Source organism: Rhinopithecus roxellana, chromosome 11 (assembly GCF_007565055.1).
Source record: "Rhinopithecus roxellana isolate Shanxi Qingling chromosome 11, ASM756505v1, whole genome shotgun sequence".
Lineage (NCBI taxonomy): Eukaryota > Metazoa > Chordata > Mammalia > Primates > Cercopithecidae > Rhinopithecus > Rhinopithecus roxellana.
Window position 1 is genome coordinate 75958242 of NC_044559.1, and position 22009 is coordinate 75980250.

Below are 22009 nucleotides of genomic sequence, written 5' to 3' on the forward strand. Positions count from 1 at the left end.
GGATGGAGCACAGTGGTGCAGTCATAGCTCACTGCAGCCTCAAACTCCTGGACTCAGGTAATTCCCACCCATCAGTCCCCTGAGTAGCTGGGACTACAGGCACGTACCACCATGCCTGGCTAATTTTTTTTGTAGAGACCAGGTCTTGCTATGTTGCCCAGGCCAGTCCCAAACTCCTGGCCTCAAGTGATCCTCAGCCTCCCAAAGTGCTGGGATTACAGGTGTGTGCCGCTGTGCTGGCCAAAATTACCAGCTTCTGGTCTAGGATTCTGCACAGGTTAGGAAAGTAACATTCCACCAGCCTCTTGGAGACTGAAATTACTCAAGGTTATTGTGTAGGTCAAATGAAAATCTAAAATTGAAAAGCAAGATGCTTGAAAGTATTTAAATCATAGAACCTTGATTTGCTTGAACTAGTAATACCCATCCCAGCCCCAGTACCAAGTGGTGTGACATTTGGTGCTTTTTACATGTTTCTTTGGGCCTGTTTCCTCTTCCTTAAACAGGAGTTACCAGCCCTTTCGTGGGTTAAGATTAGAGCTAACGTATGTAATATCCCTCATCCAGTGGGTGGCAGAGAAGCATTAGGAGCTCAACAGATGGAGGGTGTTACTTGCTCCCACCAGAAGGAAAAGGGAATGTTCTTTCTCCAGCTTTATGGGATTTCTTGTATTCCAGTGATCTTTTCAAAGGAGAAGGCAGTTGTGTTTATAATGTAATTATACTCCTTTCCACTGCACTAAGTCACTTTTTGAGGTCATCTTTAAGTTTTCAAGTTGGTAACAGTAAATGGTTAAAAAATTCTGAGGCCTGCACGGTGGCTCACACCTGTAATCACAGCACTTTGGGAGGCCAAAACTGGTTCGAGACCAGCCTGGGCAACTTGGCAAAAACCCGTCTCTACTAAAAATACAGAAATTAAGCAGGCATAGTGGCACAAGCCTGTGGTCCCAGCTACTTGGGAGGCTGAGGCGGGAGGATTGCTTGAACCCTGGAGGCAGAGGCTACACTAAGCTGAGATTATGCCACTGCACTGAAGTTTGGGCGGCAGAGCGAGACTGTCTCAAAAAGATAAAAAAAAAAAAACCCAGCAGACTTTATTTACTCTCAAGAGGATACAATGGAGTTTCAGAATGTGACTTTCCAGTCAGGGGAGCACCAAGCAAGAGCTGCAGGGGGGCAACATGAACGGAGGGCGTGGCCAGGAGGGCCTCCTACCACCACCTCAGCTCACCAGGCTGACATGAGAAGCCCAGGGAGATGTGTCATTTTTGGACCAACCATGTAAAGTTGTGACTGGGTGTCCTAAAACAAACTGCCACACAAGGACTAGGGTAGTGGGAGACATTTCAAGTTAAATGCTAAGGTTTCCTCAGATAAGCTCTTCCACATCACACAAGAAACTATTGCACATCACTCCTTTATTATACTGATCTGGAAAAAGGATTTAGTACACTTACGCTCAGGTGAACACTGGACCCATGTGGCAGAGCCAAGCAACTAGAACATGATTCGGAAATCAGTGAAAGACACTTGGAAAGGACCAAGGGGCGTTTCACTGCCATGAAACAAGGCAGGAAGGGATTCTAACACACACAGCAGGAAGCACTCCTGCCCCTCAGAGGTCAAGGAACTGATCCCATACTGGTATGAGGAATGGCTTATTTTCTGATGACCACATGTGGGACTATTTCAACCGCCACAAGAAACCCCAGAAGGGTTACTGTTTTGTATTATTTATATATACTATACTTTTTTAATAAAAGTAAATGTAACACATAACTAAATTCAGGATTGATCCCAAACTTCTAGAGCCAGGTCCTCTAGGGTCAGGGAGGAAACAGCCGTCACATCACCATGCAGGTTACACTCATCCTCCACTGGAATGACTAGAGCTCCCAAGCAGTGGCCTGACTGCAGAAGAGCAGAGGACTGGCTCCTGGGGACAGACAGGCTCTGTTGCTTCTCCTCATTGGTCATGGCTTAGCATGGTTCCTCCCCACAAGTCCTTAGTAAACAAAGAACTCGCAAAAACCCAAGTTACTACCTTTAAACTCTGTTGGATAAGGGGAGCTTTTCCACAGCTTGGACTGAGAACCTATGCTCTAGAAGTGCTATTCTGACTAGACTGTACGAAGGGAGTGGGTGCAGAAGACAAAATGGCTAAAATGAAAATGGGAGCGACCGGTCCCCATCTGCAGCTACAACTCAAGATGTCTACAGATGTGGTCAGTGTGACATGTGCAGGTGGGAGAGGCAGAGGGACAAGACAGGCAGGGAGGGTGCTCCTGGGGACAGTATCCTCCTGGCTGGCCTTCACTTCTTGGCCTTGCCCTGGGCGGCCACAGCTTCCATGGCTTTGCGCACCGTCTCTTCATCCCCCAGGAACTGCATGGGCTTGATAGGCTTCAAGTTCTTGTCCAATTCATAGACAATGGGAATACCAGTCGGCAGGTTCAGCTCCATGATAGCCTCTTCAGAGAGACCTGAAAACAGCCACCATCATCAGCCACACAAGACATAAATTCACATCACCCCTTCAGGTGTACTCTTTTGTCCTCCAGGGTACAAAGGACTTTGACAGAAATTAAAATAAGACACCCTTTCTGATCTTTATAGTAGTTCTGAACCCAGGGAATGGCCCCCGCCATACTTATTTCTCAGCCATTAAACTGAAAAGCAAGAAAAGGTATACAAGATAGACCACCAACAAACTACAGCAAGGTGTATGGCCAGGTATCTATCTACCAAAGTGAGGTCTAGAAGCCCACAGTGAAGCAAGACTGTACACATCTCAAATATCCCATATAGTCCATCCAACCAAAAATTAGCACACACAGGCCTCTAGGTCCTCAGGGAGGAAATAATTTAAGATGCAAATTGAGATTCTTGTGTAAAGTTGTGCCTGGTTGTGACTAAGGAGAATATTTTATATATGTTTTCCCTTTTTTTTTTTTGAGAGACAGTCTTACTCCCAGGCTAGAATGTAGTGGCACAATCATACCTCACTATAACCTCTAACTGCTGGGCTCAAGCAATCTCCCACCTCAGCCTCCTGAGTAGGTGGGACTACAGGTGAGCATCACCACATCAAGCTAATTTTTCATTTTTCTTTTCTTTTCTTTTTTTTTTTTTTTTTCTTGAGACAGTCTTGCTCTGTCGCCCAGGCTGGAGTGCAGTGATGCGATCTCGACTCACTGCAACCTCTGCCTCCCAGGTTCACGCCATTCTCCTGCCTCAGCCTCCCGAGTAGCTGGGACTACAGGCGCCCGCCACCACGCCTGGCTAATTTTTTGTATTTTTAGTAGAGATGGAGTTTCACCGTGTTAGCCAGGATGGTCTCAATCTGACCTTGTGATCCGCCTGCCTTGGCCTCCCAAAGTGCTGGGATTACAAGCTTGAGCCACCACACGCAGCCAATTTTTCATTTTTCTTTTATACATACAAGGTCTTGCTTTGTTGCTCAGGCTGGTTTTAAACTCTCAAGGTGCTGATGGTACGTACAGGCATGAACCACTGTGGTTGGCCTTTAAAAATTTTTAGGCCGGGCGCGGTGGCTCAAGCCTGTAATCCCAGCACTTTGGGAGGCCGAGATGACGGATCACAAGGTCAGGAGATCGAGACCATCCTGGCTAACCCGGTAAAACCCCGTCTCTACTAAAAAATACAAAAAACTAGCTGGGCGAGGTGGCGAGCGCCTGTACTCCCAGCTACTCGGGAGGCTGAGGCAGGAGAATGGCATAAACCCGGGAGGCGGAGCTTGCAGTGAGCTGAGATCCGGCCACTGCACTCCAGCCTGGGCGACAGAGCAAGACTCCGTCTCAAAAAAAAAATTTTTTAGAGATGCAGTCTTACTATGTTGCCCAGGCTGTCTCAAACTTCTGGCCTCAAGTGGTCCTCCTGCCTTGGCCTCCCAAAGTGTTGCAATTACAGGCATGAGCCACTGTGCTTGGCCAGCTAAGGAGGATTTTTACTAGCAGTCTCATTTGACAATACCAATCTAGAGGTGAGCTTCTCAAGCTTTAATATGTATCCAAATCACCTGGGGAATAGATGCCAATTCTGAAACAGGTCTGGAGTGATACCTGAGGTTCTGCATGTATAACAAGCTCCCAGGGGGTCCAGCTGTCACTATTCTGCAGATCACATTTTGAGAAACAAGGGTTGAGGGTGTTTTCACCAGAAATCAATCTAGACCACCTCTAAAGCTGTTAACATGTCCAGCCCTTTCCTAGACTCCTTTTTACCAAGTCCCTGATTTGTAGCAGTTCTGCTTTATCCTTCCTTGAAGGCACCTCTGAAAACACATACATACCCTCCAGATGCTTGACAATGCCCCGGAGGCTGTTGCCATGGGCTGCAATCAGTACACGTTTCCCCTCCTTGATCTGGGGAACTATTTCTTCATTCCAGAAGGGCAGAGCTCTGGCAATAGTGTCCTTCAGACTCTCACAGGAGGGTAGCTGATCTTCTGTGAGGTCTGCATACCTGCGATCCTAAGCAATAAAGAATCCAAGTTCACCACTTATTAACAGTTACATCTGTTAAAAGACTTCATGATGTATTAATTTTGGCCCATGCACAGTCACAGGTTTTTATAAAATCTGACAATGGAAATACAAAAAAGGAGATAGTAAACTATCAACCATATCTTCTAGTAAGTGAAGGTCATTCCTTGGAGAAGGATTACAATTAACTATTTTATCATGAATTATAAGCTCAGTGAGATTAGGCAGACACTACTAAAAGCCCCTGATCCTGGGCAGAGTGACCAAACCTCTGTTTGTCCATACCTTACTGATGTTGCTGTAGAAAGGGTGGTCGGGCTCCATCGGAGGTGGTGGGACATCATAGGAGCGCCTCCAGATCTTCACCTGGGCCTCACCATGCTTTGCAGCAGTTTCTGCTTTATTGAGACCGGTTAGACCCCCATAGTGCCGCTCATTGAGGCGCCAAGTCCTCACCACTGGCAGCCACATCTGATCAATGGCATCTAGCACTGTCCAGAGGGTCCGGATCGCTCTCTTCTGTACTGAGGTGAAGCAGATGTCAAACTCATAGCCAGCATCTGGAAATCAGAAGTTCAAAGTGATAAGCTAACGAGGTCTACTCTGAGCCAAAATGTTCTTCCATATCAGTCTCCTGTACAAGTAGTCCAAATGACAATATCTGGCCAAAAAACAAAGTATTTGGCCAATTGTTTTGTTTATCCTTGCAATCTGCCTAAGGTCACAGCTATTACGTAAGAGATTAAAACCCATGCTGTGGGACTCCAGAATCCAACTTTTCACCACCATCTCTAGCTTTCCCCCATTTCCCCAAGGATCCTGATGTTTGTATTTCAGTTAGAATTGTGACTTTTTTTTTTTTTTGAGACAGAGTCTCACTCTGTCACGCAGGCTGCAGTGCAATGGGGTGGTCTCAGCTCACTGCAATGTCTGCCTCCCAGGTTCAAGTGATTCTCCTGCCTCAGCTTCCCAAGTAGCTGGGACTACAGGTGCATGCCACCACACCCAGCTAATTTTTGTATTTTTAGTAGAGATGGGGTTTCACTATGTTAGCCAGGCTTGTCTCGAACTCTGCCCACCTCAGCCTCCCAAAGCGCTGGGATTACAGGCGTGAGCCACCACGCCTGGCTTTTTTTTTTTTTTTTTTTTTTTTTTTTTTTTTTTTTTTTTTTGAGACAGTCTCACTCTGTTGCCCAGGGTGGAGTGCAGTGGCGCGATCTCGGCTCACTGCAACCTCCGTCTCGCAGGTTCAAGCAATTCTTCTGCCTCAGCCTCCCAAGTAAGCTGAAATTACAGGCACACGCCACCATATCCAGCTAATTTTTGTATTTTTAGTAGAGACAGAGTTTCACCATGTTGCCCAGGCTGGGAATTGTCACTTCTAACAGACATTTTACTAGAACTCTGATCTAAAAAAATTAGGATTTAAGTCCCAATCAGGACACAGGAAGAGCTCTTCCTGTACTCATAAAACTTCAGTTTGTTGTATGAAATTGTATTTTGTTTTTGTATTTGTTTGCAATTGTATTTGTTTGTTGTATGAAATTGTATTCACTGTGGAGTATGGAAATCATATCACAAACTCTAATCCATGGTTTCTCTCTACTGTAGTCAAAGTTCCAGCCTAATCCCAAGTACCCTCAGAAGAGTATACCTACTTAAGTATTAAACCAAGTTTAAGAGAAGCCACTCACTAAAGAAAGACCCAGTGTTGTGCACTATCTGATTAATCAATGAATATGTGTTCCATACACAGTAGTTATTGTGGCAAGAGTTATGTTGGCCCAACGAATAGGTTACAATAAATCAGTCTTGGCCAGGCACGGTGGCTCACGTCTGTAATCCCAGCACTTTGGAAGGCCGAGGCGGGCGGATCATGAGGTCAGGAGATTGAGACCATCCTGACTAACACGGTGAAACCCCTTCTCTACTAAAAATACAAAAAAAATTAGCCGGGCGTGGTGGCGGGTGCCTGTAGTCCCAGCTATTCAGAAGGCTGAAGCAGGAGAATGGCATGAATCCGGGAGGCAGAGCTTGCAGTGAGCCGAGATTGCGCCACTACACTCCAGCCTGGGTGACAGAGCGAGACACTGTTGCGCTCAAAAAAAAAAAAAAAAAAACAAAAACAAAAAACCAGTCTTAACTGATTTTGTTTCATGAAAGAGCACTCTCTCTCCCACCATAATGGGGAGATGGCACTTTCCTTGATGACCAAGAAAACAGTCCTGTTTTTCTCCATGAGGCTAGAAGGCCCTCTGAGAAATTCAGCACAAACTTGCCTGGATATTGCTTCATATTGAGGTTAGCAACAGTAATTAATAAAACATGAAGTGAATTTTCCTGCCAGTCATTCAAATGAGAATGAGGCCAAGAAGAACTCAATCTTACTGAGTGAGGGCTGGGGGGAATTAATCACCAGGAAAACTCACACTACCCACAAGAGAAAAAACAGGTCTCATCACTGAGCCGCCAGACAAGTCCTAGTAGACTCACTTACTGTCACCTTCCTAACTGTAAGGAGAGGAATGGCTCCCCAACAAAAGGCTGAGTCACCCGGAAGTGAATACCCACAGTGCTCGCGTCAGCCCCCATGCTGGAGAGCTTCAGGCTGTTTTACTGCAATTATTTCCACTTGCAATGAGGCGGCTCACTTTGGACACATAAATAGGACCTTGAGGACAAAAGAAGTTCTGCTTAGGACTCTTAACAGAGAACCTGAAAGATCAGAGCATAAAGTCTCTTCCTTTAACTTGCCCATCAAAGTAAAACATAGCCTAGGGACACTCACAGGGGTAGGAGTGGACACTGTAGTGTAGACTCCATCCTCCCCTAGGCCATCCCTCTCTTAGCAGTAAGGATGCATGGGGAAACTCAGTTCTCACTAGTTTCTCCTGAAATCAGATTCAAGACTGTACAAACCCTATCACTTAAAGCACTGAGGAATTATTTATATGTTTTCGACCTTTTAAACTGTTAAATATTTTAATTTTTTATAGTTAACTTTTTAATTTAATGCTAACATTTTAAAACTGAAATAGGATCTGTTATTTTAGAGATTACAAGTTTAACTATTTGATCAGTCTCAAATAGAGACAACATGGTTTAACGTGGACTAGTTGTTGGGAAACCACCAGACTGATACAGTTCTTCCTGCCACAGAGCTAAAGAAAATGGCCTCCTTTACCAGCACTTTCCCTTTCCCAGCCTCTCCTAAAAGATGAGGTCACACCAGTCCATCTCAAATATTCACTCCCCTGCCCACCCCACCCCGCAGAGGTTTACATTTCCCAGACTGTCCCGCGTTTTGCATCATTTGAGAAGGATAGTACAGTGAAGGCAAGAAGCTAGGAGAGCAATCTGAGGCCAAATACCTGTGCCTCACCAATGACCCTTGTGAATGGCTGCTGCTTTGTCCAGAGATGAGAAGGGAGCAAAGGAGGATCTGCCCCTATCATCAGTGGAAGCACCTCTTCAGGGATTCTTGGCATTGCCGGCAGCAGGAAATGCTTCCTTATTAGCATTCCGAAACCACAAAGAGCAGACTGGGGTGGGGGCAAGCCTGGATAGGCAAGCATTATCTCACAGCCACTTCCACCTTCGCCCGGCGTCCTTGGCCAAAAGCCTATAACAGTTCCTAACACCTACCTGTTATTTCACCCAGAACTAGGGCGAGGACACTGTACTAGGAATAAGACATGACCTTGGACAAGGCAACTTTCCACACCCTCACTTTTCCCAACTACAAAGCGGCCCAGGAAGGCTGAGGAGGATAAAATCTTATCTACTTTATTGGGTAGGAGCAACTCAAACCATTCATTCATTCACTCAGTTATATCTACGGATGCGTTTTGGACACACTATTTGTGGAATGCTACTGAACAGCAAAGTCCTACACAAGCACGCGGATTTCTTGGTGTCCTGAGGCTTGTTAGGCACCCCCGGGGACTCCAACCTACTGCTGGGGACGAGGCTGTGTGGCCTGCCGATCCGCTAGGATCCGTAGCCGCCTCTTGAGAAGCCTTGGTTACAGCTGCTGTAAGGCACAGGGCGTCCTCCTCCAGGAGCCCCAGACTGTACCAACCGTTTCTGGCGCTGGGGGAATCTGAAAAAGACCTGGCCGCCACAAATGGCTCCATTAGGGCAAACTGTCCACGACTTATTATTTTTTTTATTTTTCTGAGACAGAGTTTCGCTCTCGTTCCCCAGGCTGGAGTGCAATGGCGCGATCTCGGCTCACGGCACTCCGCCTCCCAGGTTCAAGCGATTCTCCTGCCTCAGACTCCCGAGTAGCTGAGATTACAAGCGTGCCCCACCAGGCCCGGCTAATTTTGTATTTTCAGTAGAGACGGGGTTTCACCATGTTAGGCTGGTCTCGAACTCCTGACCCCAAGTGATCCACCCGCCTCGGCCTCCCAACATGCTGGGATTACAGGCGTGAGCCACCGCGCCCGGCCTGTCCCCGACTTATTAAACGTCGAGACTAGAACGGGAAAACTGCGAGGCGGTGTCGTGGGGAGCGCAAAGGGTTGCGGGGCGACCGCCCTGGGTCCTCCCCCGGCACAGTCCCTCACGCTCCACGGCGTGACCTTGAACAAGTCGACTCTACCTTCTGGATTCATTTTCTCAACTACACACTAAAGTGCTAGAGAGATGCTGCCCAAGGTGCCGGCCCTCTCCAGGAGGGCACAGACGCCAGCCAGGCGGCCTCTGAGGCCGGACACCCGGCCCTTCGCAGCTCCCACCCGGCCCCTCCGCACCTCGCAGCGCCTGCCCGCCGCGCTTCGCCTCCTCGTGGCCCGCTGGGCTCAGGTCGGCGTCGTACCAGCCGCTGAAGCGGTTCTCCAGGTTCCATGCGCTCTCGCCGTGCCGGATCAGCACCAGTTTGTAGGCGGCCATGGCGGCGGGCTGAGGATGCGGCACCGACTGCGGTTCGCAGATTCCGGAGTAGCAGCCCGCCCCCTCTGCCGCGCCTGCGCGCTCGCGCCGCACGGCCCGGCTCCCGCGCACGATCTCGCCCAAATCTTTCTACTTGCTCTGGACCGCTCTCCGCCCGCCAGGTGTGCGCATGCGCCGCATCCTGGCTCGGCGGCCCCCGACGGCGGGGGGGCGGGGTGGGCGCGCTGTGGCACGCAGAGCGCATGCGTCCTGCCTCGCCAGCCCCGCGTCGGCCGCGGCGGTCACGGAGCGCACGTAAGCACGCGGAAGGCGGAGGGCGGAGGGCGGAGGGCGGAGGGCGGCGGGCTCTAGGGGCGGTGCCACTCCGCTGGCTGCTGCGCTGCTCCCGAGCGGCTCGGACAGATTAAGTGGCTCTTATCACTGGAACCGCTCCCATCCCCACACAGAGATTGATTCACAGACCTGTGTTCGAGTCTTCACTCGTGCATACTACTTGCTTTGTATCTTCGGGCAGGTCGGGAAACCTCCCAGCCTCATCTGTAAAATGGGATCATAAATACTTACCGAGTACCTGGAAATGCTCAGTAAATAGTAGTTTTTACTATTACTCTCTCATTTTGGCGGGACACTGATCTTTTTACTCCTAGTTTACACGTAAGGAAACTGCCCGTGACCTTGCTGATTCCAGAGCCTGCTCTTTTTCCAGCACGGGGTTCTTTATCCCGTCTGTCTACAATCTTTCACACACGTCAAGTCAGTGCTTTCTGGGTCTCCAACAAGGAAGCAAAACGCTAGGACCCTTCAAATATTTCAGAAAGGGGCGAATTCTAGTCACTGCCTGTCCTTCTCCCAGCCCCAATCGGCAATTTATTACTACAATTTTTTTTTTTAGACGGAGCTGTCTCCCAGGCTGGAGTGCAGTGAGTGAGTGGCTCGATCTCGCCTCACTGCAACCTCCACCTCCCGGGTTCAAGCAGTTCTCCTGCCTCAGCCAACCGAGTAGCTGGGATTACAGGTGCCCGCCACCACGCACGGCTGATTTTTGTACTTTTAGTAGAGGCGGGGTTTCACCATGTTGTCCAGGCTAGTATCGAACTCCTGACCTCAAGTGATCCACCGGCCTCGGCCTCCCAAAATGCTGGGATTACCGGCGTGAGCCACCGTGCCCAGCCTTCTTTTTCTTTTTTGAAACAGGATTTCCCTCTGTTCCCAAAGCAGAGTGCAGTAGCATGATCATAGCTCACTGCAGCAGCCTTGAACTCCTGGACTCAAGTGATCCTCCTGCCTCAGCCTCTTGAATAGCTAGGACTACAGGCATGCCACCAGGCCTGGCTAATTTTTTTTTTTTTTTTTTTTCTGTAGAGATAGGTCTGGCTATGTTGACTGCTATATTGACTGGGCTGGTCTCAAACTCCTGGCCTCAAGCCATCCTCCTGCAGCAACCTCCCAGAGACACTGGAATGAGAGGTGTGAGCCACTGTGGCAGGCCAGTCTCCTGGTTGATTTCAATCTAGACACTTTAATGAGCACCAAACATGAACCAGTGGACTAGACTCAAGGATGGGCTGAATGTGTTTCCTGTTGTTCAAGCAAGCAGAGGGCAAATGAGGCTCATGTACGAGTAGCCAAAAGTAACAATGGGTGGCTCACGCCTGTAATCCCAGCACTTTGGGAGGCCAAGACAGACAGATCATTTGAAGTCAGGAGTTCGAGACCAGCCTGACCAACATGGTGAAACACCCCCCCCCCCCCACTCTACTAAAAATACAAAAATATCAGCCGGGCATGGTGGAGTGTGCCCGTAATCAGGAGGCTGAGGCAGGAGAATCACTTGAACCTGAGAGGCCGAGGTTGCAGTGAGCGGCGATCATGTCCCAGTAAAACACCTACGGCATGCCAGTCAGTGTTCTAAGTGCTTTGCAAATATTAACTCGTTCAATCCTCATATTTCCACAATGACCCTCTGAGGTAGGTTCTATCTTTTCCCCACTTGCAGATGAGGAAATTTGCCCAGGGTGACAGAGATTAGGATTCAAGCCCAGGCTGCTGGCTCCCAAGACCATGCTCTTACTCCACTATTGTCTGTGGCCTCCACATTTTTGTTGTATTTTTGGCATTTGTTGACTTTGAAGTATAGGAAGGATTTGAGAGGCAGAGAAAAGGCACTTTGGGAACAACATGAACCAAAACACAAGTGGTTTGTAGCTACATTATCATAATGGCTCCTGTGTGTGACGGTTTAGTGCAACTAGCCTTTTTTTTTTTTTTTTTTTCTTTTGAGACGGAGTCTTGCTCTGTCACCCAGGCTGGAGTGCTGTGGCCGGATCTCAGCTCACTGCAAGCTCCGCCTCCCGGGTTCAAGCCATTCTCCTGCCTCAGCCTCCCTGGTAGCTGGGACTGTAGGCGCCGCCACGTCGCCCGGCTAGTTTTTTGTAGTTTTTAGTAGAGACGGGGTTTCACCGTGTTAGCCAGGATGGTCTCGATCTCCTGACCTCGTGATCCGTCATCTCGGCCTCCCAAAGTGCTGGGATTACAGGCTTGAGCCACCGAGCCCGGCCGCAACTAGCCTTTTAATGTATAATTTCAACCCCAGCAATTCATATTATGTAAGAACTTTTTTTTTTTTTTTTTTTTTTTTTTGAGACGTAGTTTTGCTCTGGTTGCCCAGGCTGGAGAGCAATGGCTCAATCTTGGCTCACCACAACCTCGGCCTCCTGGGTTCAAGCAATTCTTCTGCCTCAGCCTCCCGAGGAGCTGGGATTACAGGCATGTGCCACCACGCCTGGGTAATTTTGTATTTTTAGTAGACACGGGGTTTCACCATGTCGGTCAGGCTGGTCTCAAACTCCCGACCTCAGGTGATCCACCCGCCTCGGCCTCCCAAAGTGCTGGGATTACAGGTGTGAGCCACCATACCCAGACTTATGTAAGAACTACTATAGCTCTGTTCCACAGATGAGGGTACCAGGGACCAGGGGAATCGTTGTGCAGAGTCACAGCTAGGAAGTGGAGGAGAAACTGGGACTCAAACCCAGGTCACCCAATGGCCTAGTCTGCACTCTCACCACAGCACTCCACTGCTTCTCTCCTCTGTAGCTGGGAGAAGATGGAATTCAGTAACTGGAGAGTTGACTGGGATGAGGTGCAGCCCTAGAAGCTGCACCAGAACTTACAGGACCCTAGAGCTGCCAAGCTAGAATGCCCTCAAAGGGCTTATGGTTCAAGCCCCAGGGGTGTCACCCCTATGGGAGTTTCACTGAGGAGCCTGTCTCATAGGCAGTTCTCCCTCTGATCTTTCCTGCTGCTCAGTCATCCTAATCTGTTGTTCAGGCACTCCCAGGGAGAGCTGTTCCAGCCTTAACCTTGGCTTTTTGTCCTGCCTTGGCCCAAATCCATGCTCCTAGCCTGACTCCTACCATGTTTTCTTCTCCTCCTCCTGCTCTCAAGACATTCAAGATTCTGTGCCCTTGTCACCTCGTCTCCTCACTGGGTTCTCTCATTTCTGCAATGAGTAAGAAATGTGAGTAGGAAGAAGATGTTCTCAGAAACTCAAGTTCAAATATTCCTGTTTCTGGTTAGCTCTGGGGCCTGCTACGAGTCACTCAACTTCTCATCCCATTTCCCTGTCTGTAATCATATTCATACCCACCTAAGCAAAGCCCTGTTGTGAGAAATAGATGAGATCATGAATGGAAACAACTAGTCACGAATTTTAAATATATTAATAATAAATAAATAAATATATATATATTTTTTTAGATGGAGTCTTGTTCTGTCACCCAGGCTGGAGGGCAATGGCGCGATCTCGGCTCACTGAAACCTCCGCCTCCCAGGTTCAAGCAATTCTCCTGCCGCAGCCTCCCGAGGAGCTGGGATTATAGGTGCCCATCACCACGCCTGGCTAATTTTTCTATTTTTGGTAGAAACGGGGTTTCGCCATGTTGGCCAGGCTGGTGTCAAACTCCTGAGCTCAGGTGATCCTCCCGCCTTGGCCTTCCAAAGTACTGGCATTACAGGCTTGAGCCACCACACCTGACCAGTGATATTATTGGCTGGTAATATTATATTAATAAATATAGGCCGGGCGCGGTGGCTCAAGCCTGTAATCCCAGCATTTTGGGAGGCTGAGACGGGCAGATCACGAGGTCAGGAGTTCGAGATCATCCTGGCTAACACGGTGAAACCCCGTCTCTACTAAAAAAAAAATACAAAAAGCTAGCCGGGCGAGGTGGCTGGCACCTGTAGTCCCAGCTGCTCGGGAGGCTGAGGCAGGAGAATGGCGTAAACCCAGGAGGCAGAGCTTGCAGTGAGCTGAGATCCGGCCACTGCACTCCAGCCTGGGTGACAGAGCGAGACTCCGTCTTAAAAAATAAATAAATTAAATAAATAAATAAATAAATATTATTGGCTGGGCACAGTGGCTCACGCCTGTAATCCCAGCACTTTGGGAGGCCAAGATGGGTGGATCACCTGAGGTCAGGAGTTCGAGACCAGCCTGGCCAATATGGTGAAACCCCCATCTCTACTAAAAATACAAAAATTAGCCAGTGTGGTGGCGGGTGCCAGCTACTCGGAGGCTGAGGCAGGAGAATCGCTGGAACCCGGGAGGTGGAGGTTGCAGTGAGCCGAGATCGCACCATTGCCCTCCAACCTGACCCAACAACGAGACTCAGTCTCAAAAAAATAAAATAAAAATAAGTATTATTAACAGTGTGATTAAGAAGGCAAAAAATATTTAATGAGCCACCAATTCAGAAGGTGTGAGTATGGCTGCCTAGTAGGGGAAGACTTGCCTGCCAGGATCAGAGTTGGGCAATAACTGGGATTCTTTGTTTGGGAAGCCAAAAGCATCTGCGCCACTGGCCTCGGAAAGGAACTCGGGAACCCTACTTTATTCCCTTCACCAACCCCCTCTGCCTCCAGAAGGAATCTTGTATCTCCTTGGAATTCTGATGAACTCTGATATGCCTCACTTCCTGGATATCTATCTGAGATTTATTGATTGATTGATTTTTATTTTATTTATTTGCTTTTTTTTTTTTTTGAAACGGAATCTCGCCCTGTCGCCCAAGCTGGAGTGCAGTGGCGTGATCTCGACTCACTGCAACCTCTGCTTCCTGGGTTCAAACCATTCTCCTGCCTCAGCCTCCCGAGTAGCTGGGATTACAGGCGCCTGCTACCACGCCCAGCTCATTTTTGTATTTTTAGTAGCGATGGGGTTTCACCATGTTGGTCAGGCTGGTCTCGAACTCTTGACCTCGTGATCCACCTGCCTTGGCCTCCCGAAATGCTGGGATTTCAGGCATGAGCCACCGCACTGGGCCTACCTGAGATTTATTATGCATGCCTCTGAGCTACTCAACTGCAAACTCCTTGAGGATGGGCACTTCATCTTAACTATTTCATACACCCCCACATACAAACTTGCACTTAGGGTGATGCCTTTGCCCTTGGTAGACTCCCTGGGTCCCCAAGTGTCAGAACTGGGAGAGACCTTGAGAATTCTCCACTACAAATCCCCGCCTACCTCCTGTCATGCACAATTCACATTTTCCAGATGAAGAAACTGAGAGGAGCCATTCAAAAGGGCTGATGAGGCTGGTCTGAAGGTCAGAAGTTACCTCAATTGATTGTTCACAGTCAGTTACAGATCAAACTCCTTGTTCTACCCTTTCCCCACTTCTCACTACTGCACTTTACTAGTCTTTAAAAAAAAATTTTTTAATAAATAAATAAAAGAGCAGATGAACAAGAGACTAGATTTATCAGAGGTGATCCACAGGGAAGGACTCCAAAGTCAGGGCTTCCTTTATCAGAAGAGAGAGGCAGGAAGGGCATGGTGGCTCAAACCTATAATCTCAGCACTTTGAGAGGCTGAAGTGAGAGCATGGCTTGAGCCTAGAAATTCAAGGCCAGCCTGGGCAACGTGGCAAATCCCCATCACTACAAAAAATACAAAAATTAGCTGAACGTGGTGGTGTGTGCCTGTAGTCCCAGCTACTTGGGAGGCTGAGGTGGGAGGATCACTTGAGCCTAGGAGGTTGAGGCTGCAGTGAGCCATGATTGCACCACTGCTCTTCAGCCTGGGTGACAGAGTGAGACCTTGTCTCAAAAATAAAAAAAAGAGAGCAAGGCAGGAAAGGAAGATTGAGGGAGGGAATATGGGAGGTTATGCCTGCCCCATTGCAAGGACCCCAAAGGCTTTGCAGCCAGAAGCCAGAATTCCTGGGCAGAGATAGGGTCCATTTAGTGCCAATCACAGCATTTTAAATCTGGGAAGAAGCTTAAAGCCTATCAAACCAAAGAAGTTTCTTGAATGCCAGCAAAGAGAGTAAACCACTGTTTTTTGCCCTCTACTAATTTATTTTTTAATCTTACCTCTACTGAACACAGCACAAAAAGGCATTTGTCGGGTTGATTCCTGGGCCTTCTGAAGCTCAAGGCACACGCAGGCGAGCATTACTGGTCCTAAAAATAAATCAGCTGGGAGGGGCTTAGCTCCCAGCGCGGTCCCAGCACGTCCTGTGCCCTCCCCACCCCTCCCAGCAAGCATCCTGAGAGACCCCCTGTACAGCTCCTCACCAGGGCACTGCCCTCTTTTCCTATCCTGTAGGGAGTAAGTGGGGCCACCAAGTCCTGCTTCCTGCAGGGGTGTCAGTGGAGGATCTGTGCTCTGTGCCCTCTTAGCAGGCAACCCCCAGTCAAGGCACTCATCAATGATGGACTCCAGTGAAGGAAATCTTAACTGGGCCTTCATCTCTACCCGAGGCCTCCAGCCAGCCCCTAAACCCTGAACTCGAGGACAGAAAGCCTCCCCTTGTAGAGCAGTGTTTCATTCCTCAGGTCCCAGGGAAATTCCCAGGACTCTTACAATTTTCCAACAACAAGCTCGTTTGTCAAACTGTTACAAAAACTCAGATAAGAGTTAGGCATGGTGGCTCATGCCTGTAATCCCAGCACTTTGGGAAGCCCAGGCAAGGGGATCAGTTAAGCCCAGGAGTTTGAGACCAGCCTGGGCAACATGGCGAAAACCTGTCTCTACAACAAAATACAAAAATTAGCCAGGCGTGGTGGTGCACACCTGTAGTCCCAGCCACTAGGGAGGCTGAGGTGGGAGGATTGCTTGAGCCCCAGAAGTCGAGGCTTCAGTAAGTTGTGATTACACCGCTGTACTCCAGTTTGGCTGACAGAGTGAGACCCTGTCTCAAAAAAAAAAAAAAGAAAAGAAAAGGAAAGGAAAAGAAAAAACACTGAGATAAAGAAGTTACCAGAAAAAAAATCAAAGCAAAACAAAAAACAATAAAAAAAAAAAAAAAAGCTAACCAGGAGTCACAGCCCTTTTACTTTCCATTGCCCCTTAGGCTAATAAAGTCCTCTCCAAGCCTTCCTTTCCCGTTTATTTTTTTCCACAGAACTCCCTCATCAAGGACTGAACATTCATTGAAGGCCCAGATTTAGAGTGAGCGAGACAAACTAAGTTTTGTGCTGGGTGGAAGGAGGGGCGGCTGCCGTTCAGCCCACAGGACTCCTGTGAGGACACCACATGTCCATAGTTGTTGAACCATCTTGCAAACTCATCGCCTGTTGTTCAGATCTCCCGGCTCAGCTGGTGTCTGAAGAGGAGAGGATTTATGCCTCATAGAGGGCGTGAGCCCAGATGATACCTCAAGACTCAGGTTCTAGGAGAGAAAGCAGTGCTTCAGAGACTTGGACTGCCCCCGTCAGAAATGCAGTCGCCATCTGCAGGTAAACAGCTGGAGCTGGTGCTGCCAGGAAAGACAGGAGGGCTCTCCGGCAGGCTGAGGCTTCCTCAAGGGCTCCCCTGACAGCACCTGGGCTTCCCTGATCCCCCCGGCATTGTCAGACTTAGTATAAGGCCGGGCTTTAGTCCAAGCCTTCTTTCTTTTTAAATTTATGGCACTCTCAAAACCACCTGTCGTGCACCAAGCCCTCTGCCACTAGACTCTGTGTGAAAACTGTAATGGTAAAATGCTCAAAGCAGGGCAATAAGCAAATTTTGACCCTTCTGCTTTCATTCACATGAAACTGATTTCTCAGTCTATATTAATCTTGGATCACTGTTTTTGTTTTTGAGATGAGGTCACCCTATGTTGCACAAGCCAGTTTTAAACTCCTGGCTTCAAGCGATCCTCCTGCCTTGGCCTTCCAAAGCACTGGAATTACCTGTGTGAGCCACTGAGCCTGACCTCAAAATTGTACATTCAAAACAAGCTGACATTCTAGGCACAGGAGGCACGTGCCTGTAGTCCCAGCTCCTCAGGAGGCTAAAGCAGGAGGATGGCTTGAGGTCAGGAGTTCGAGGCTTCTATATGCTATGATCACACAAGTGAATAGCCACTGTACTCCAGCTTGGCAATAAAGTGAGACCCTGTCTTTAAAAAAATTTTTAAAAAAACAAACCAAAACAAAACTGGCAGAAACTTAGTTATTTGGGATTGATTTGCATCAAGTTTAGTGAATTGTTGGGAGGTTAGCACTGTGTTAGTCCAGGATCTCTGAGAAGCAGTTGCCAAGACAGGATTTGCAGGAAATATATTAGATGTTTCTGTGACAGGAAATGGGGCTGGGAGCGCAGGTGTGATGCTGAGTAAGGGAAGGAGGAAGGAAGGTTTGATTGGTGGCAGTGTCGTCTTAGATTGCAAATGCATTTCTGGGGAAAATTTGGCAAGCCTGTGGGGGGTTATTCCAGCCAAAGGTACCCTTTAGAGGGGTCCTCGGGCTCCCAAGACCAGCCTGCCTTCACATTCTCGATACAGGGATGCTAAATCATGACTGGATGCAGCCCATGGGCAGCACAGCCTCTGAATGCTGGGAGGGGCCCTCAGCCAATCAGCTCTGTGCTCTGGGCACGGTAGCTTATGCCTGTAATTCCAGCACTTTGGGAGGCCGAGGCAGGTGGATCACCTGAGTCCAGGAATTCAAGACCAGTCTGGGCAACACAGTGAGACCCCATTTCTTATTTAAAAAAATAAAAATAAAAAGATAGGCCGGGTGTGGTGGCTCACGCCTATAATCCCAGCACTTTGGAAGGCTGAGGTGGGTGGATCATGAGGTCAGGAGTTCAAGACCAGACTGGCCAACATGGTGAAACCTCATGTCTACTAAAAATACAAAAAGTAGCCGGGTGTGGTGCAGATGCCTATAATCCCAGCTACTCGGGAGGCTGAGGCAGAAGAATCGCTTGAACCCGGGAGGCAGAGGTTGCAGTGAGCCCAGATCGCGCCACTGCACTCCAGCCTGGGCGACAGACCAAGACTGTCTCTAAATAAATAAATTAATTAATTAATTTAAAAAATTTTTAAAATAAAATAAAAGTAGCCCATATAGTAGTGCATGCCTGTAGTTCCAGTTATTCAGAAGGCTGAGATGGGAGGACTGCCTGAACCCAGGAGTTGGAGGCTGCAGTGAGCCAAGATTATGCCACTGCACTCCAGCCTGGGCAACAGAGCAAGACTCTATCTCAAAAAAAAAAAAAAAAAAATCAGCTGCTGCTCTATGAGATTTGAAGAGTGTGTTCTCATGGCTGCCACAGTATAGTCTATAAATCAATCAGGTGCTTTCAGGTCAGCATTCAGTAGCTACTTACCAATTGACTAAGGAAAGCTATTAAAGGTACCTGCCAGCTGATGGCAAGGTGGCCAACTATCCAATATTAAGGATTTTGTCAGAGGTGGAACAGGGGAACTGGTGGTTGTTATATTCCTTTTTTTCTTTTTTTGAGACAGAGTCTTTCTCTGTCACCCAGGCTGGAGTGCAGTGGCATGATTATAGCTCACTGCAGCCTCGAACTTCCCGGCTCAGGTGATCCTCCCGCCTCGGCCTCCCGAAGTGCTGGGTTTACATGCAGGAGCTGTTATATTTCTGACTGCAGTGGAGGAAAATGTCCAGTCTCCTAGAGCTGTCATCGGGAGCAGGCTCAATGTTGACCAGCCTAAGAAATATGGACAAGAAACAACAACCATCAGAAACCCACATGGGGCTGGGCACGGTGGCTCACGCTTATAATCCCAACACTTTGGGAGGCTGAGGCGGGCGGATCACGAGGTCAGGAGATCGAGACCATCCTGGCTAACACGGTGAAACCCCGTCTGTACTAAAAAAAATACAAAAAACTAGCTGGGCGAGGTGGCGGGCGCCTGTAGTCCCAGCTACTCGGGAGCCTGAGGCAGGAGAATGGCGTAAACCCGGGAGGCGGAGCTTGCAGTGATCTGAGATCCGGCCACTGCACTCCAGCCTGGGCAACAGAGCGAGACTCCGTCTCAAAAAAAAAAAAAAAAAAAAAAAATTAGTCAGGTGTGATGGTGGGTGCCTATAATCCCAGCTACCCGGGAGGCTGAGGCAGGAGAATCACTTGAACCTGGGGGACAGACATTGCCGTGAGCTAAGATGGCGCCTCTGCACTGCAGCCTGGGCGACAGAGTGAGACTCCGTCTCAAAACAAAAACAAAAACAAACAACAAGAACAACAACAAAAAAAATTAGCCAGGTGTGGTGGCACACACCTGTAATCCCAGCTACTTGAGAGGCTGAGACTGGAGACTTGCTTGAGCCCAGGTGGCGGAGGTTGCAGTGAGCTGAGATCGCACCACTGTCCTCCAGCCTGGGCGACGGAGCGAGACTCCATCTCAAAAAAATTAAAAAAGGAAAAAGAACCCACCTGAGTTTCTCAGTGGTTAAACATAGAGTTGCCATATGACCCAGAAATTCCCCTCCTAGGTATATACTCAAGAGAAATGAAAACATATCCACACAAAAATTCCTACACAAATGTTCATAGCAGCATTTTTCACAATAGCCAAAAGGTGGAAACAACTCAAAAGTCCATCAGCTGATGAATGAATAAGCAAAATATGGTGGCTGGGTGCGGTGGTTCACACCTGTAATCCCAGCACTTTGGGGGGCTGAGGCAGGCAGATCACATGAGGCCAGGAGTTTGAGACCAGCCTGGCCAACGTGGTGAAACACTGTCTCTACTAAAAATTAGCCAGGTATGGTGGCACACACCTGTAATCCCAGCTACTCGTGAGGCTGAGGCAGGAGAATCGCTTGAACTTGGGACACAGAGGTTGTAGTGAGCGGAGATCATGCCACTGCACTCCAGCCTGGGCGACAGATTGACACTGTGTCTCAAACAAAACAAAACAAAACAAAATATGATACATCCATACAATGGAATGTTATTTGGCTATAAAAAGGAATGAAGTACTGATCTATGCCACACATGGATGAACCTTGAAAACATTATGCTGAGATGGCTGGGCACGGTGGCTCACACCTGTAATCCCAGCACTTTGGGAGGCTGAGGCGGGCAGATCACAAGGTTAGGAAATCGAGACCATCCTGGCTAACACGGTGAAACCCAGTCTCTACTAAAAATACAAAAAATTAGCTGGGCACGGTGGCAGGCACCTGTAGTCCCAGCTACTCGGGAGGCTGAGCCAGGAGAATGGCGTGAACCCGGGAGGCGGAACTTGCAGTGAGCCGAGATCGCACCACTGCACTCCAGCCCGGGCGAGAGTGTGAGACTCTGTCAAAAAAAAAAAAAGAAAGAAAAGAAAAGAAAACATTATGCTGAGCCAAAGAAGCTAGTTACAAAAGACTGCATGGTGTATGATTTTACTTATATGAAATGTCCAGAATAGGCAAATCTATAGAGACAGAAAGTAGAGTAGTGATTGCCAGGGGCTGGGAGGGTTGGGGGTGATAAACACAGGGGGTGGGGTTTCTTTTTGAGGTGCCAAAAATGTTTTAAGTTGACTGTGGTGATGTTGCACACATCTGTGAAGATACCAAAAACCACTGAATTGTACACTTTATTTTTCATTTTATTTTATTTTTTTTGAGACAGAGTCTCACTCTGTCACCCAAGCTGGAGTGCAGTGGCACAATCTCAGCTCACTGCAATATCCACCTCCTGGGTTCAAGTGATTCTCCTGCCTCAGCCTCCTGAGTAGCTGGGATTACAAGTTTGTGCCACCATGCCTAGCTCATTTTTGTATTTTTAGTAGAGACAGGGTTTCACCATGTTGGCCAGGCTGGTCTTGAACTCCTGACCTTAGGTGATCCACCCACCTCAGCCTCTCAAAGTACTGGGATTACCGGCTTGAGCGCCTGACCAAAAGTTTTAAACAATTATTTTAAAAAACAAACCCACCCACCCGAGCCTACCTACCAGAAGCCATTGCTCAATGGGAGTAAAGTGTGCGGGTAGCTTGGATGGATGTAAGTGGCCGCTGAGCTGCAGAAAAGCACCCAATCTGCTTTTATCCTAGTCCTGACAGAGCTCAGAACCTCCTATGGCAGCTAGCTCCAGGGATAGTTCTCAGGATTATGGTTGGGCAAACACATGTGGTTCCTACTAAGCCCAAGGAGAGACATAAAGGAGGGACTAAGGAGAGGCCTCTGTGGAGAAGGCAGGGGCAAAAGCTGGCTGTGAGGTCTGGCCAGCTGCACCACACTGCCCACCAGCACTTCATAGTCTCCTTTACGGAAGAAGTGACTGGGAGTCCGGGCTCCTAGGTCTCATTTCTGATTTTTTTTTTTTTTTGAGATAAGGTCTCACTGTGTCTTGTGGGTGGGAGTGC

At 48.4% G+C, this 22009-nt stretch overlaps 1 protein-coding gene across 1 annotated transcript; it reads right to left on the bottom strand.

Annotated features, from left to right (window-relative positions):
- Positions 1 to 1404: 1404 nt before the first annotated feature.
- PGAM1 (phosphoglycerate mutase 1) lies at positions 1405 to 9612 on the bottom strand. The gene is made up of 4 exons (XM_010389569.2): positions 9266 to 9612; positions 4794 to 5068; positions 4316 to 4496; positions 1405 to 2486 (listed from the first exon to the last, which is right to left on the bottom strand). Exons 1-4 carry the CDS (start codon positions 9402 to 9404, stop codon positions 2317 to 2319), a joined length of 765 nt encoding a protein of 254 aa, XP_010387871.2. The 5' UTR covers positions 9405 to 9612; the 3' UTR covers positions 1405 to 2316.
- Between the last annotated feature and the right edge of the window lie 12397 nt (positions 9613 to 22009).